Source organism: Coffea eugenioides, chromosome 2, assembly GCF_003713205.1.
Source record: "Coffea eugenioides isolate CCC68of chromosome 2, Ceug_1.0, whole genome shotgun sequence".
NCBI lineage: Eukaryota > Viridiplantae > Streptophyta > Magnoliopsida > Gentianales > Rubiaceae > Coffea > Coffea eugenioides.
In genome coordinates, this window is record NC_040036.1 from 59745523 (window position 1) to 59758623 (window position 13101).

At 35.6% G+C, this 13101-nt stretch overlaps 1 protein-coding gene across 7 annotated transcripts; it reads left to right on the forward strand.

The window, feature by feature from the left end:
* Positions 1-2496: 2496 nt before the first annotated feature.
* On the forward strand, positions 2497-11913 carry LOC113754743 (transcription termination factor MTERF2, chloroplastic). 7 transcript variants are annotated; one of them, XM_027299020.1, is made up of 13 exons: positions 2497-2669; positions 2791-2842; positions 2974-3012; positions 4300-4336; positions 5505-5564; positions 5653-5718; positions 7378-8137; positions 8613-8750; positions 8889-9134; positions 10318-10431; positions 10629-10811; positions 10908-11125; positions 11212-11913. In XM_027299020.1, the coding sequence occupies exons 7-13, from the start codon at positions 7538-7540 to the stop codon at positions 11540-11542; spliced, it is 1830 nt and encodes a 609-aa protein (XP_027154821.1). In that variant the 5' UTR covers positions 2497-2669; positions 2791-2842; positions 2974-3012; positions 4300-4336; positions 5505-5564; positions 5653-5718; positions 7378-7537; the 3' UTR covers positions 11543-11913. The 7 variants fall into 7 exon arrangements, with proteins under 7 accessions (XP_027154821.1, XP_027154846.1, XP_027154822.1 ...); XM_027299045.1 differs by having other exon boundaries at positions 5653-5692; XM_027299021.1 differs by having other exon boundaries at positions 4303-4336.
* The last annotated feature ends 1188 nt before the right edge of the window (positions 11914-13101 follow it).

A 13101-nucleotide genomic window follows, 5' to 3' on the forward strand; every position in this document is an offset into this window, starting at 1 on the left:
TGCTACATTGACATACCAAACCCACTTTCTTCCCTTGGTTTTGTTTTGTGCAGCTAATTCAAATTTTTAACTTGATTTTCAAAATTTCAATTCTTCCGTTTTCTCTAAATGGATCCCGTTAGGGCTAAACTTTTTCTTTTGTGGAATGGCGACGTTTTTTGCCCATCAACAGAAGTAGTTGACATGGATCATTTCTCACCTCACGTCCAATCTTGTGAGGAGACTGCTTGGGAATGGTCTATCTGATGATCGTTCCCGCCCTTAATCCCTTCGTTATGGGTCCGTTACTGTCAGCACTTCTTCTATTTTTTTTACCTCCTCACTAATTCAAACGTTGTTGTTTTGGTTCCTACTGAATGTATGGCCACGTGGCCCTTCCTTGTCCGCTCCTTTGTGCTTGTGAGAGAACCTCACAACTAAAATGGATTGATGAGGACTTCCTGAGCTATGACTTTGAGTTCAACATTTAGTTGACTTGCTAAATTTGTTAAGAGAATTGTCTTCACTTTGCTTGGAATATGTTTCTGTTGTTGTATGTGTAGGTTATTAGTTAAGATATGGAGATTAAAGGACCTCATTTAAAAAATCTAACACTTCTTTAGGCTTTGTTGTTCTAGGCCCAATCAGATATCATTATATTTGCTGCTATTTGATTGTGTGGTCTGAGTTCAAATTAAGTAAATTATTTGAGAGGATGCTTAAATGTTTGGCTTGTTTTGGTTAGCAATGAGTCAAAACCCGAAGAGTGAAAGAACTCTTACCGTTTCCCTTGTATTATCATGATAGAAGTGCCATGCACCCCTAGAATCAAGATCGGAGTTATTTCTATGTTTGTCTTACGTGGATCTGCAGTGATTATTTATTCTTCATTTTTGGCTACATATAATTGTAGAAATTGTGTACCCTTTACATTTTAAATAAGAGGTTTTGTTTGTAAATATAGTGAACAATTTTTGTTTCAATGCATCATATTGTGTATATTGGATCTATTGAAGAGTTGTACTCTTAATGACACTGAATTGCATTTTTCACTCACCTTTTTAATTCAATAATTCTTTTTACTAATTATATGCCTCCTAATTGTATGACCCCGAATAATTCAACATTTATCATCACAACAATTTGTAAGTTAGATCGGCAGGATTGGACAATTTGCATGCTTTCACCGTGCGATGCATGGTGTTCCCCGCATAGTAGTATATAGTAAAGCCACTGAGGGTTGCTCAAGGATGGTTGCCTTCTCACCTGCTCGGCATGTGATTTTTTGGGATAATTCCAGAAATTTCCACTAAAGTTTGTGATAATATCACTTAGCACTCCTAAATTTTGAAAAAAATCACTTGCTTTTCTTATTTTTAACTTTTTGTAACATTGTCAACTCATTTCAAAATATATTATTAAAAAATTCTTTTGTGAATAGAGAATATATTTTTATTTCAATATTGCTCTTTTCTTGTTAACCAATTTATTTGCATAACAAATCTAGTTAATTCCTTAACTTTTAAAAACTTGGTGGATATGATTTTTTAATTAGGAATTACAAGGTATTAATAAGGTTGAAAGTTCTATTAATAATTTTTGTATCATTAGTCTAAGCAAAAAAATATAATAAAATTTTGAAATTCTAAATAATTTAGAAAACTCATTAAAGTTACTCGAGAATTCTATAATGAAGAGGTAACACTTTGTACCTTGAAACCACCTCAAATAAATTTCTAAATATATGGTTCAAAATTTTATTTTTTTTCAAGTTTTCAAGACATTGATTTGGACAAAAATTAGAAATTAAAAAAAAATTGTATGCAATTCACAAATTCTTAAATTCATCCACCACACTTTCGAATTAAGACAATCTTTTTCGGTCTTTGAAAAAAGGTCAAATGAGTTTGTAAATATAAACATTGTGATGTCTTTTTTTTTTTTGAAGCCAACAATCTAGACAACAATTTTAGAAAATTTTAAAAATTCTAAAAATTTGAAAAACTCCTCAAATTGACCAAAAAAACTTTACAATAAGGGAATAATCTTTTTGGATTTCAAAACACTTTGTTTAAACAAAATTTTTTGTATGTTAATATATCACTGTTATATTAATTCCATCAATATTATACATTTGCACAGTTGTTTTTATTTTCAATCTTCTACTATATGCTTTCAATATTGAAAAAAAAAGTAGGATAACAAAGGGTTCATTTTAAATGAAAATATCTTCACTATTCAAAAATAAGTTTTTAAATAGTATATTTTAAGTTTTTATATAATATATTTTGAAATGGGTTGACAATGTTATAAAAAGTTAAAAATAGGGTAGGCAAGTGATATTTTATAAAGTTAAGGTGTGCTAAGTGAAACTGTTGAAAACTAGAAGGTAGGTTTCTGAATTTTTTTTGGGGCAAGCAGCAGCAATTGCCACTCTGTATTGCTGCCATCCTCCGGATAAAAAGGCTCTATTCAGCAGCCGCAGGGGTCTTTCTCCCCTCAATTTGTGGCTTTTGTTTGTACGGGAAAGAGATTACAGTCTAATTATCCAGATTATACTTTCTTGTGACAAGTTGGTGAAGGGATTTGGTGGACGATGGGCTCAAGACAGAAAGGGTTGATATATTCTTTCTTGGTTTTCTTCCCTTCTTCATCTCCCTCTTCCTTCGCTCCTCCCTCGAGTAATCATGGTTAATAATTCCTCGTTCCTAAGTACTAGAAAACTATTTCTTCTATGCTTCTTTTTCTTTTCCCCTCTCTTTTAACGATTTAGCTGACCTTTTTCAGTATTTTTTTTCGTTTGTTTTTTAGGTGGAAGAAGATGATGAAGATTGAAGAGGAAGTGATTATGATTTTAATGGAGGTTTCGACATTATTTTACCCACCAGCTGATTATTTTTTAGTCAGTTTTTTAATTTTATTTTACAATTTCCTTATTTTTCTTTTTCCTTATTTTTTTGGTCTTCTAAAACTGGCTTCTTGTTTTAATGGCAGCTATGTGATAGAAGAAGAATGAACAGCAACTAATGGCAGGTTTTTCTTTGTGATCATTTCTTTTTTTTTCTTCCATGCAAATGTTTGTTGAACTCTAGTATAAAAGGCATTCCTTATGGTTTTCTGGGTTTTTAACATGTAGAGAAATAAAGCATTTTTCATGTTTGTTCGTGTAATCTCTGTTTCCTAGCTCTCAAAGGTTTCTTTCTTTTGTCTCTTTTATCTTGGGCTTGAATTTTTTTTTCTTGAACATCTGGTCAAGTGGAAAAAATAGAACAAGGTTTTTTCTTTCTTTTTTTTTAGTATGTGTGTCTGTGTGGTTAAAAAGTAAATAATTATATTGAGCAAGATATGAAAGAATTGTAAATTGTTAGATTGGTTGATGCCAAATCTGACGAATGGGGAGAGGTGTTGCTGGAGTTATCCCATGTCAGTGTTCCTGCAAAAAATTGTCCGAAAGACCTCAGAGAAAAACTCTCCCCTCTCCTTTCTATTCAAAAAAACGTTATTTCCCTCTCTGCTGGTGGGTAAAATACTGGGAGTTGGAAAACCAGTGGTCCCCCATCAAATTTCTGTATCTGCAATAGAGGGGTTGGGCTCAATGCTGAGAAGACTAATCAATTCCGATCAAAAATTTTCCATAGCTTAATTCCCTCCTACTCGAAGCTTGTATGTCAACAAAACCCAATCTGTTCTTATCTTTCTTTCTTTCTATCTGAAAACTGCTGGCTTCTCCATTCTTGTTCTACGTGTACTTTTTTCTCTTGGTTAAATTTTCTTTTATTCTCTAATAAGTTCCAAATGTTTGCTATAGGTTGAGAGATAGAAATTTGATGCCAAGTATGAATGATTGGAAATTCTTTGCTCTGTGTCAAATGTTTGTTCTATGTAAGCACTTTTAGGTCTCTGTTTTTGTTTTTTGTTTTTTGTTTTTTTTTCGTATCAGAAGTCAACTGTAATTTTCTACTCCAAGAAATGGAGTATGGAAAGAAAGTTTTGCCTCTTATTGAAGTATTCCCTAAAATTCCAATGTAGTCATGATTAAGAGATTGTCACGTCTTTTTAAGCAGCTCCATTCAGTTATCATCCTTGATGTCCAATATTCTATGCTTTCACCCTTTTGCATTGGAACTTATGATTATTTCCTTAGATGCAATCGTTTAACTTCTTTTTTTCATGTTCTTGGAAAGTTTCATTTTCCAGTTGATATTGCCAGCAACTCTTTAAATGTAAGAAATTCAGAGTGAAAGGCTGTATATTGACTGTTTCTGTTAGATTGTTTTTGTTAGTTGGTAACGACTTTTGTCATTTTTTGTCTTTTTGCAGCAGTTATTACACTTCTTGGACAACATTTTATAGCCAAGTGAGTGAAATTCCATGGGGTCTCTTTTTTTGTTTCCTGGGTTTGGATCAATAATGTTTGATTAAGGCCTGGAATGTCACATTTGCTTTGCTAAGAATGCTATCCACATAATTTTTTCAACGTTTGGCTTAAAAACTCAACTGTTAATAGTTGAAGTAGTTAAATTTCAAACCATGTGAGGTGTGTGAAGTATGCCTCAATTAACAATGATTAACAAACTAATGTGGGTTGTGAAAATCAGGGAATAGTGAACTTCATGAATCTGCTTTGAAGCTTGGTGTTCTTGGTAGTGTTGAGATTAGGAAAACTTTATGACCACCCACATTGGACCAATTTTGGGATTTTTGATAAAAGAAAAAATTGGAGAGTAACTTGTAGAAACTTCTTTATCATTTGCCTTGCCTATATATGTTCATTTTTGTGTTCCATTTCTGGGAGTTTTCAATAGTCACATATTCTGTGGGAATAGAATAGATATCAAAGTTTGATTAAACAAGTAGTTGCAAAAAACAATAATCCATGTAATTCTTGTGAATATTGAATAGGAGCAACCCTGAAACAAAATTTTAAGTCCAATTTTTAAGATGAATATATTTGATTGACTTTCACTTCTCACTTGCTTATTATTTGCTTTCCTGTTGTTTCTCTCTTTGTCAATGCCTATTGTTTGACTGGCTTTTCCCAAGACCTCTCTATTTCCTTTTTGTCTTATAAAAAAATATCGCCTGACCTCCATTCGTTCCATGGATTCCCTCCATTTTTCTCTCTAAAAAAGAAAATTCTCACTTTCTTCTTCTTCCTTTTTTTCCCCATATTTGAAGACTACCCAGATAAACAACACTCAAGATCCACCTTTTATTTGCTCTGTTTTTTTTTCCTTTTTATTTTTTTAATCCTGATATAGGAGAAGCTTGAAGATCTGGTCAACCTTTTCTGCTCCACTGCTCGCATTTGGTTTTTCTTTTTCCTTTTCCGATCTCCATCTGTTCCTGATAAAAATATGATTTTTCCTCTCTATCTATCCAGAAAAAACCTGTTTTATCTCTTTTTTTTCTTTTTTGGAACATAGTTACCTTGGAGATTTCTCTTATCTAATTTATTTTCTCTCCATTGATCTCGCCGTTTAGACTGATGTCTTTGTATCTAATCAATTTCATGTTTGTTATAGGGTGCAAATTTAAGGTTTGCATTTTGTATCTGGTATCGCAATCTCTAAAGAACCCGCCAGGTCAGAAATCTCACATGATGTTTATTTTCTCATGGTTTTTTTGACTATGCTTATTTTGTTCTTATGGATTTTTGTGTTACTATCTCAGGTAAAGAAAGACAAGGGAGGTCACTGAAGGAGGAATTACAGTTAGTTTCTTTCCCTTTATTTTGGGGTATGTGATAATATGGTTTTGTTTCTCATTTCTTCCTTCAATATATGTGAAAAATCCTTCTTGTTATCTGAGTATTTTGGTGTGGTGAAACTTTGTGAACATCTGGATTGATCTCATTCCATTGAACCAGAAAATGTGTTTGGGTGTTCATCCTTGTTCTCCAATTCAATGCTCATACACACAAATTCCGCAGCCTTTAGCTCCTATTATATGTAATTTCTGCTTTTAACCTTTTCTTTGCATTTAGTTCTGTGAATACCGTATTTTCTTCTGGTTTTTGTGGTGACTATTTTAATTTTTTGTCATGTTAGGATTTGTTTACAAGGGTGATGTTTGTTTACCTGACAGTGGGAATTTAGGAAAAAATAAATAAATTTTCTGCTCTTGCATTAAAATACACAATCATCATCTATGATGTCATTCTTTTTAATCTTGTCCTAAAAATACATACTTATTTTAATGCATTTGTTGGGGTTTGAGGCCAAATCTTCTCTTTGGGCTATGGCAGTCCTTGGAAGGTGAGACTTCCGTTGGTTGTTGTTTGGTTGTAAGACAAGGCAGATCATATTTGTGCTTAATACAGTGGTGTCTTCTTGATTTTGTGTATTACTGGGTATGATGTATTTTGATGGTATCTTGACAATGAATGCTCAAATTTCTCAGCTCTTGTTCAATTGTTGCTTGAGCCTACTCTTTTGTTCCCATCATGAGTCAGAAGTTTCAAAATTTCTTAAATCATCAATTTTCTTTGCTCTTGTTCCTGTCTCTGCCTTCTTTGATTTCCAAAGAAATTGAAGTTATTTCATCTTTTGGCGACTTTAGTTTGAAGTTTTAATTATAGTTTTGAATAAGTTTCTGCTAATTGTGGGAAAAAGAGATTAAAGTGGGAAAATTTGTTGGATTGGTTGGTGGATGAACACTTTGGCAATAAATGCCACTCTGAAAGGTGTATACCTACCATAAACTTTTTATTTAGAAGAAAAGTATCCCTTATACCTTCTCCTTCTTGTTTAACCAATATAGGTGGAGAATGTTAATCACCTCTTAGAAGTTTTCCGAATGCCATAAGCCTTTGGCTCTAAGTAAATGTAGGGAGATAAGTATGGATCATCACTTAAGCTGTGAGGAATGAATGGAAATAGCCTGCCTTGCAAAAAACTGCTTCCCATTTTTATTAAATTCTTTGGGGTACTGTGATTTCTTTCAGTTGCTGCTCCTTATGGAATCATCAAATAAATCTATGTATTTAGGTTGTCAAACCTGAACCCTCTCCTCTTTCAACTACCTCTGTTTAATCCTTTCTTGGACCTAAGCAGACCATACCTAAGGAAAAATCTGAAGCTATGACTAAGTAGACTCCTCCTAAGGATGGCTTTTGGAAACTTATTAATGGCGGGACTTCAAAATCAATCCTGGAGCTGCTGGAGCTGGAGCGGTTACAAGGAATTGGGATGGGCTTTGGACCGCAGGACCAGTAAAAGACTAGGAATAGCTTCCAACCTCCTGGCTGAACTTCTGGGATGAGAGAAGGATTGAGGATAGCTATAGAACACAACTGCTGCAAACTGGAAACGAAGTTGATGCTATTAATGTTATTAAGCTTTTAAACCAAGCTGGTACTTCCACTTACCAATATGCTATGATTATATCTGATTGCAGGTACCCCTCCTATTGTTGCAGCAAGTCTTGATCAAGCATATATCCCGTAAAGCAAATCTCTAGGCAGACCAATTATTGCTGAGATATAAGCGGGCAAGCAGCTAGTAATTTCTTGCAGCTGTAATTTACAATTGAATTACTGAGGAAGGGAAAGGAAGGGATGTCATCGAAATTTCTTGCCATCCCTGTCCCTAGAAATGTTTCCTTTGCAATCTCTGACCTGAATCATCACCATCATCATCGTCATCGTCATGCTTCTAGTATCTTCCTCCTACCAGCCATTTTCTTTAATTCCAAAAAATGGTCTCCAGCTTGTACCTCTCCTTTGATTTTACCAATTCCAAGGAAGATAGCCCTTCATCCCCTGCCCTCGCTGCCGCCATCATCGTCGTCTTCTTTCTTCTGTAATGAGGAGGAGGAAGAAGAGACAGCAAGAGAGGCCGTGCGGCAGTATCTTGAGCAAGAAGTCGGTGTTTCAAAGGATGAATCTCTTCGAATCTCTTCCAGCTCTCCCAAGTACATTGCCATGTTGATTCACAGTGTTCAAGACCTCGACCAATTGTCCTCCTCCTCTGGTGAACTAGCATTTTGGTCCTCTGGTGCCCCTCTATCCTTTATGGACAAGATTTACCAAATGGCCAAAAGAAAAGGCGATAAGGGTATGCTCCCCTACTTGGAGAGCATTGGACTTACTCTCTCTTCTGCTTCCCACTTAGCTCGATATCTCTCCTCCCGTACACTTCCTACCCTAATTCATCAGGTATGAGATAACTAACCAGAACAATTAAAAAGAAAAAAAGAAAAGAAAAACCCCTCCTTCGGCTCCACTGGTTGAGACGATTATTCAATAGCTCCTGACCTTAACTGTAACACTAATTTTATGGTATGAAGAAACTGCCTAACGGAGAGAAATGATGGAGCAACCTGCTATATGTAATTGTGTATCACAGGCATCATCTAAGTGTTACAATATCTAGACAACCTGTTATAGCACACTGATTGGGACATGGTTGTTATCTGATTATTCTTTCAAGATTGAAGTGTTTTTAACCTGCTAATTTCCACTAGTAGCATGTTCTCTACCAATTACCACTTAAAACTCTTCTCTTATGGAAAGTGTTATTCTGAACCAAGGAAAGCTGACCTTTGGATTAGGGGCATATTTCTTTCTTCTTCCTTAGCTTTCTCTTCCAACTTTCAGCTACAAGGCTGCTTATTTTTTTGTTTGCCTTTAGGTTAAGTATGTGAAGGAAATCTTCTTTTCTGACAGTGATGATCAAGGGCTTATTGGGAAGTATGCCCGCACCATGATGATGAACCTATCGATTTCTGTAGATGAGGATGTGCAGCAAACTCTGTCTTTTTTCGAGAAGGTTTGTATGCTTTTCCAACAGAATTTTAGTTTTCTATAGCTAACCTCTTCCATTTCCATGTATAACTGTCTGGAATTCATTAGGATTTCACTGATCATAGTTATTTAGGAACATTAACCTTATACTCTGTATTGGTAGATTCAAGCACGGCGTGGAGGTCTGAATTTGTTGGGTTCCTGGGATGCGTCGTTCCCACAGCTTATTGAATCATTTCCTGGCCTTCTGCAGCTACCTATAGAATCCCATGTGAAGTTAATGGTGGAATTCCTTCACCATATTGGTGTTCCTGAGGGTTGCTTGGGAAAATTATTTCTGTTGTTTCCACCCCTAATATTCTATGACATTGAGAAGGAAGTTAAACCAAGACTGCTGGCCCTACGAAAGGTACACATTTCTCTGATGATACTAATCTATCTTCTCAATCGTGTGGGTGGAGCAAAAATTGCATTCCATATGTGTTTATGTTATTGCGGGTTGGTTTCTCTGTAATAAGTTAAGAAGGCTTTGTTTGTATACATGTGCAATATTTTCTAGGAGGAGGAGTATAATTTTTTTCTTGTAATCTCAAATTTCCTGGTCTTGTTGCTGTAATCAATTTAAATGACTAGATAATCACATGATGATGCTTTCCACAAAAATTATTTATTTACAATTCATGTAAATGTTCTTCAACATCTAAAACCAAAAGGAGAATGAAAAAGAATAAGATCAAAAGGATCACCATATTTTCATTTGACAATGCCAACCCAAGTCAGGAGTGTCATGCATATAAGTTGGGTTCTTAAAGCTTGTTCATGTCCTGTATTTAAAAGCCAGGATACAAAGCTTTGTATACTGAATGACAAATAGGCATCGGAGACTTTTGGCAACTGAAGTTGCAGTATCATACAACTAATGTAATTGGAGTGACAATCAATGGCCCTTTTATCCACCATAACTTATATAAATTTGTCTTGTGGCACTATCTCTTGTTGTTTTAAGTCTTCAGTTAAGGTTGAGTTATCAGTTACTTGCTGAGAGAATGTTCAGATGACAGTTCAGTATTGGGATTTGTTATATATGCATTTTTGAGTCTATGCAATTTTGTGTCCTCTAATCCATAGTGGCATGCCGTCTTGTTTTTTTGGCCCCATTAAGTAGGATTGTTTTTGGCTACTTTCAGTCTTCAATCTAGATAATTTCCTGGGGTATCTTTGGTTGGTGGACAATAAGGAGGCAATGCTATGTTAAATCACAAGTTCTTTTGCTAATTTCTGTTCTTTTTTCCTAAATAAGTAACATGTGAGCCACAGAACAATACCGCTAAAAATTTTTAAACACTGGTTATTGGGATGCTTGATTGTATAGCTCTATCCAGTTAGGCTGGTTCCTTTTTGCAAACATAATGGGGTATATTAGCTGGCTTTCTGCAAGTTGCACTGTTGGGGAACTAAGTAGCTTTTTCATTCTGGTGTGATATGCAGCCCAATGTCTCAACTCCAGTGCTTATATTTTTCTTTTGCTGTTTCATGTTATGCAGTTGAAAGCATACAGACTTACATGTTACCACTTTTCTGCTGTTGTCTAGGTTGGTGCAGAAGATACTGATTTTGGCATGCTATTGCTCAAGTATCCATGGATTCTTTCCACAAGCATTCTTGAAAACTGTGAAAACGTGTTAGATTTCTTTGATAAGGAGAAGGTACCAGATCCTGGTTTCACTTTTCATATATTTGTTGATTTATCAACAACCTGAGAGTTAGTCTGTTCTGATATTATTTCTGAATTGGAGAGGGTACCCCATAATGTAATTCTTCCTTCTGGTTATTATTATGACAGGCACTTTTAATATTGTTATATGATACTCATTTTGCTTCAATATGGTTTCTTTTTAAACAGGTACCACAAGACAGTGTTACTAATGCAATAAAATTCTGGCCACTTCTATTGGGTTGCTCAATCAATAAGCTGAAGGTGATGGTGGAACATTTCAGTGAATTACACATTGCAAATAAAAAGTTGGGTCGAATAATTGCTAGGAGTCCTCGACTGCTGCTGCAGAAACCTGAGGAATTTCTTGAGGTTAGTGCAATAGTAATGTCCCACCAAATCTCAACCCTCTTTTTATGTCCTTCAATAGATTTGATGAAGTTTACTAAGTATGACCTGCATCTGTAGGTGGTATTGTTCTTTAAAGATCTGGGCCTTGACAAGGCAAGTGTTGGTAGGATACTTGCTCGCCGTCCTGAGATATTTGCTGGAAGCATTGAGGAAACTCTTAAGAGAAAGCTTGCTTTCATCTCCAGCATAGGAGTTTCTAGAAATCAGCTCCCACGAGTTATTAAAAAATATCCAGATTTTTTTGTCTGTGATGTTGATCGCGCTCTACGTCCTAGGTAATATTCTTTAGTTTGTCATCTTCAAAGAGTAGAATGCTTGTTGGGATTGTATTCTTACATAGCTTCACTGCTATGTTAAGCAGGATGATGTACTTGATGCAGATTGGTCTATCAAAGAAGGATGTGGGGTTTATGGTCCGTAGATTCTCTCCATTGCTTGGTTACAGCATTAAAAATGTTTTGAGGCCTAAGACACAGTTCCTTGTAGACGTTATGGAAAAGCCATTGAGTGACTTGGTTGACTATCCGAGGTACTTCAGTTACTCGTTGGAGAAGAAGATAAAACCGAGATTTTGGGTGCTGAAAGGCAGAAATTTGGAATGTAGCTTGAAAGACATGTTGAATAAAAATGATGAGGAGTTTGCAGCTGAGTTTATGGGTGTTGGAAGGAGGCTTGCCTCACCAATTGAATGATTATCGGGTGGTTGCTTGTGGCATTGCTGCAGATTTGTAGCTCTTTTTGTTTAGAGGTAAATACCCGCTTCTTTTACACAAGTAGGCATCATGTATTCTATTCGAATGAATAAAAAAACTTGTTCTGGCACAAGGCATCATATACTTGTTCGAAGAAGGCCTATTTTTTTCACGTTTTGATGTTCGAAGAAGGCCTATTTTTTTCACTGTTTGTAAAACGTCATCCCTCCTCTCCACCTCCAAAAGAGGGAAAAAGTGAAAAGCAAAATGAGAAAAAAGAAAAGGAGACAGGACAGGTTCTTTAGTACCTGTAACCTCTCATATATGCATCCTCAGAAATAATAAATCCTTTTACCACCTGTTTGGTAATACTCCGGAATGATAATGGCAATGGATATCAAAAGGTCCTCAATGGTAATGGGTTTTGGCTATTTCTTTTCACTTGTTTGGCAGTTGTATTGCAATGGGAATCTATTAAGTATTCTTTAATTTTTTTTAAGGCCAAAATTAATTTCTTTTTTTTTTCCTTCAAAATTTTCCTTGCTTCCAGATGGGGATCCTGCAACATCACCTCCAATGTCCCCCTATCTGTAAAAATCACATACCCAAGATCACATACCCACACTTCCCAAACTTCAACGATTTCTCTCAAACTGTTCAAATCATCTTCATCAAGTTTGATAAAAGCAAACTTTCAATTGAAATTGGTCAAAGTTATGTAAATATGAAAACCAGCACCATCAACACCAACTGCAACTCAAGATATCAAGTCACAATGGATATGCAACATCCCAACTACACCTTTTCCAAATTTAATCCAATTTTATAAAATCCCTTAGGGAATCCCCTCAACAATCACCCAAACTAAAAAAAATATAAAAATAAATATAATCTCTCGAGCTCCCGTTGCTTGATCCACTTTGGTGGGAGAGTGAGTAAGACGAGTGCAAGCTAGTGGGTAAACCAAGGAGGAGAGTTGGTTGATGGAGATGGAGTCTGAGTAGAAGAGAGAGAGCGACGGAGACAAATCTTCATCATGTTTTGTGCTAAGACTAGTTCGGCCTCTAACAAGGTGAAATAGAACCGGGCAGAAGCAGGGCAGGTTATCATCCAAGATGAAATTCATGTATTCAAGTGCTAATCCTCCACAAAACAACATCTAAAACAACTAAAAACCACTAATAAGCAATGAATTGAAGTAAAGAGGATGTTCTTGGCAAAATACCTTAAAACCACAAGAAAGGTAGGAGTTTAATCTTTCCTCCTCCAAAACAACTCCACCAACACCTTTAACTTCCCTAATGATCACTTGTATGGTGTAGTTTGTGATTTGGTTGGTTGAAACTCAAGATTTGGACAAGAATTGAAGTAACAAGATGAAGGTTTTTCCTCTCTTTTCTCTCTACATGTCTCAGCCAAGAGGGGTAAAGAAATGAGAAAATGTTGGTCAAAATTGGAGTTTAGGAAAATTAAATAAAAGTTAGGCAAGTCAACTTCCAATCGGATCGCGACACTTGACCCTTCTTAAGTCTATTTTTATCCCTTTGTCTCTCCAAGAT

Coding starts and splice junctions, on each gene's coding strand:
- LOC113754743 (XM_027299020.1), top strand. CDS start 7,538: ATGTCATCGAAATTTCTTGCCATCCCTGTCCCTAGAAATGTTTCCTTT. Junction 8,138..8,612: donor TTCCTACCCTAATTCATCAG/GTATGAGATAAC, acceptor GTTTGCCTTTAG/GTTAAGTATGTGAAGGAAAT. Junction 11,126..11,211: donor GATCGCGCTCTACGTCCTAG/GTAATATTCTTT, acceptor TATGTTAAGCAG/GATGATGTACTTGATGCAGA.